The sequence below is a fragment of the Lactuca virosa genome, chromosome 5 (genome assembly GCF_052849685.1).
Source record: "Lactuca virosa cultivar CGN04683 chromosome 5, Lactuca_virosa_CGN04683_v6, whole genome shotgun sequence".
Classification (NCBI taxonomy): domain Eukaryota; kingdom Viridiplantae; phylum Streptophyta; class Magnoliopsida; order Asterales; family Asteraceae; genus Lactuca; species Lactuca virosa.
This window is the reverse complement of record NC_136430.1, coordinates 194,239,453-194,242,121: the sequence shown is the minus strand read 5'-3', so window position 1 is coordinate 194,242,121 and position 2,669 is coordinate 194,239,453. Positions and strand designations below refer to the sequence as shown.

General features: G+C 40.7%; 1 protein-coding gene across 1 annotated transcript; it reads right to left on the bottom strand.

Annotated features, from left to right (window-relative positions):
* Window positions 1–431: 431 nt before the first annotated feature.
* LOC145112186 (uncharacterized) lies at window positions 432–2,017 on the bottom strand. Its single transcript, XM_079048386.1, has 2 exons — window positions 1,657–2,017; window positions 432–1,195 (listed from the first exon to the last, which is right to left on the bottom strand). The coding sequence occupies exons 1-2, from the start codon at window positions 2,015–2,017 to the stop codon at window positions 432–434; spliced, it is 1,125 nt and encodes a 374-aa protein (XP_078904512.1).
* Between the last annotated feature and the right edge of the window lie 652 nt (window positions 2,018–2,669).

Sequence of the window (2,669 nt, the reverse complement as noted above, 5' to 3'; positions counted from 1 at the left end):
CCTTTAATATCCGCAATTGTCCAACCCATGGCTTCCTTCTGTTCCTTCAACAACTTGAGGAGTTGCTCTTCTTTAAACTCGGTTAGGTGAGTAGACATGATAACCGAAAGAGTATTATTGTTTCCCAAGTAGGCATACTTCAAGTGTTGAGGTAGGGTTTTCAATTCCAATTCCAGTGGTTGAACAAGGGATGGTGGCAACGTTTTATGGGTTGGGGGCAACTCAATTTGCTTGACATCAAATCTTGTAGTTTTCTTCACCTCCAATCTATTCACCAACTTCTCAACTTCCGGGTTTAAAGAATAAAGCTTTAATTGTTCGGCTATTTTCCCACTATCAAACCCCTTTCTTATGATCATTTCCAACATATCACCGTTAGACAACTCGAACATTTCTTGGGTTAATGGCTCAGCAACATCGACAAAATACAACTATGAAAGATCACTAGGATATCTCATAGCATCGTAGATATGAAAACTTATTATTTCACCATCAAACTCCATTGTCAAACTTCCCGCATACACATCGATTTTTGTCCTAGCCGTCTTTAAAAATGGTCTCCCAAGTAAAATTAGAGCCGATTTGGAGGACACTTGTTCTTCTAGATCAATCACATAGAAATCCGTCAGGAAGACCAATTGGTTCACTTGCAGAAAAACATATTCTAAAACACCTCTAGGAAAGACACTTGATTTGTCCGCAAGAGAAATTATGACACCGGTTTCACTTAAAGGACCCACATTGAATGATTCATATACCGAATAGGGCATGACATTAATAGAAGCACCAAGATCGAGTATAGTGATACTAAAAGTGATATCCCTAATCTTGCAAGGAACCATAAACATTCCCGGATCTTTGCACTTGGGTGGAAGTTTCCTTTGCAAAATTGCGGATGCGTTTTCATTCATTGAATTTTTTTCATTTCCCTTCAACTTCCTCTTGTTGGTACAAAGTTCCTTCAAGAAGTTTGTATATCTAGGGATTTGCTTGATTGCATCAAGTAAAGGGATGTTTACCTCCACATTTCGGAAGGTGTCCAAAATCTCTTTCTCCTCGATATACTTCTTTGAGGTTGCGAGCCGGGAGGGGAATGGCGATTGAGTGGCTATCGGTGTCACTAGAGGGATAGTCTTCTTTGGGACTCCGGCTTGTGTATTATTCTCGAAAATAGGATCCTCAATGGGAGCGATCTCTATTTATTCCTCATCTTCCCTTGATTTCTTCTTTGAACTACTTTCTCCGGCTTGGTTACCACTTCTCATGTCACCACATTGACATTTGGGTTCTTTTCGGTTTGAGAAGGGAGTTTGCCACGTGACTCCAATTTTCTTATTGATGTAACTATATCTCCCATTTGTGCTTCAAGGTTAGAGATAGTAGTCCTTGTCTCTTTTTGGAATTGTTGGGTACTAGTGGCTAAGGATTTGACAATGTCTTCAAGAGACATTCCAGAGCTACTTGGTTGGGATTGAGGAGGTTGTTGGTGATAATGTGGAGGGTGTGGTTTGGATTGATAGTGTGGTTGTGGGTGTTGGTAATGAGGTTATTGTGGTGGATAGGAAGGTTTAACCAATGCATTTTGGGGCAATGGTCTTGGGTTGTAGCTAATATTGGGATTTATCTTCTAACTTGAATTGTAGACATTTTGTTAACCGGATGACTTGTTGTGGTAGTTTTGGAATTCTCCCGTGGCATTCACTTGTTCCACATCTTCTTGGAGAATGGGACACATATCCGTAGGATGTCCCATTGTTGCACATATTCCACAAACCATCACTTGTAGAGTTTGTCCCATGGCTAACTTTTGAACAATGGATGTTAAATCTTTGATTTGAGACTTTAGATTTGAAGTCCCCACTTCGTTGACTTTTTGTTGAGTGTCTCTCTTTATATCTTGGCGCAGACCAAAGTGTTGGGAATTAGCGGCTATTATGTTGAAGAGTTGTCTTGTTTGTTGTGGAGTTTTGCTAAAAACATCTCCACCACTTGAGGCATCGACTAGTCTTCTCTCCATTGGTAATAATCCCTCGTAGAAGTGTTGAATGAGGAGTTTTTACGGAATTTGATGTTCTGGACAACTATAGCATAAGTTGTTGAATCTTTCCCAATAATCATGGAAAGTCTCATTTTGACCTTGGCGGATTCCACAAATCTCATTTCTAAGACTTGAGACACTTAAGGCGGGATAGAACTTGTCAAGAAAATCTCTTTCCATGTCGATCCATGAGTTGATTGACCCTGGGGGAAGATAGAATAACCAATCTTTGCTCTATTGGCCTATGAAAAAGGGAATGCCCTTAATTTGATTTGGTCATCGGTTGACCCTTGTGGCTTCATACTAGTGCAAATAATGTGGAACATCTTCAAGTGCTTATGAGCGTCTTCATTCTCTAATCCATGAAAAGTTGGAAGGTGATGGACTAAGCTTGACTTCAGTTATGAACCTCCTTCCAAAATGGGGTAATTGATACCGGTTGGAGTTTGTGTAACATCGGTTTCCATCATTTTCCTCAAGGTTCTTTCGGGACTTTCTCCGCCGTCCCCCATTGCAATTGGTTCTATGATGGGTGGATTTTGTTGCAAGGGTGGTGTTTCGGGAATTTCTTGGCGAGGGTCAGGGATAGAATCGGGTTCCGTATCACTTGATGAAGCGGTTTTAGCCTCCG

Bases quoted from the DNA above. Each gene is read 5' to 3' on its own strand.
- LOC145112186 (XM_079048386.1), bottom strand. From the start codon at position 2,017: ATGGAGAGAAGACTAGTCGATGCCTCAAGTGGTGGAGATGTTTTTAGC. The intron at 1,196-1,656 runs GTTAACAAAATG...AGGAATAAATAG, and splicing joins CTACCACAACAAGTCATCCG to AGATCGCTCCCATTGAGGAT.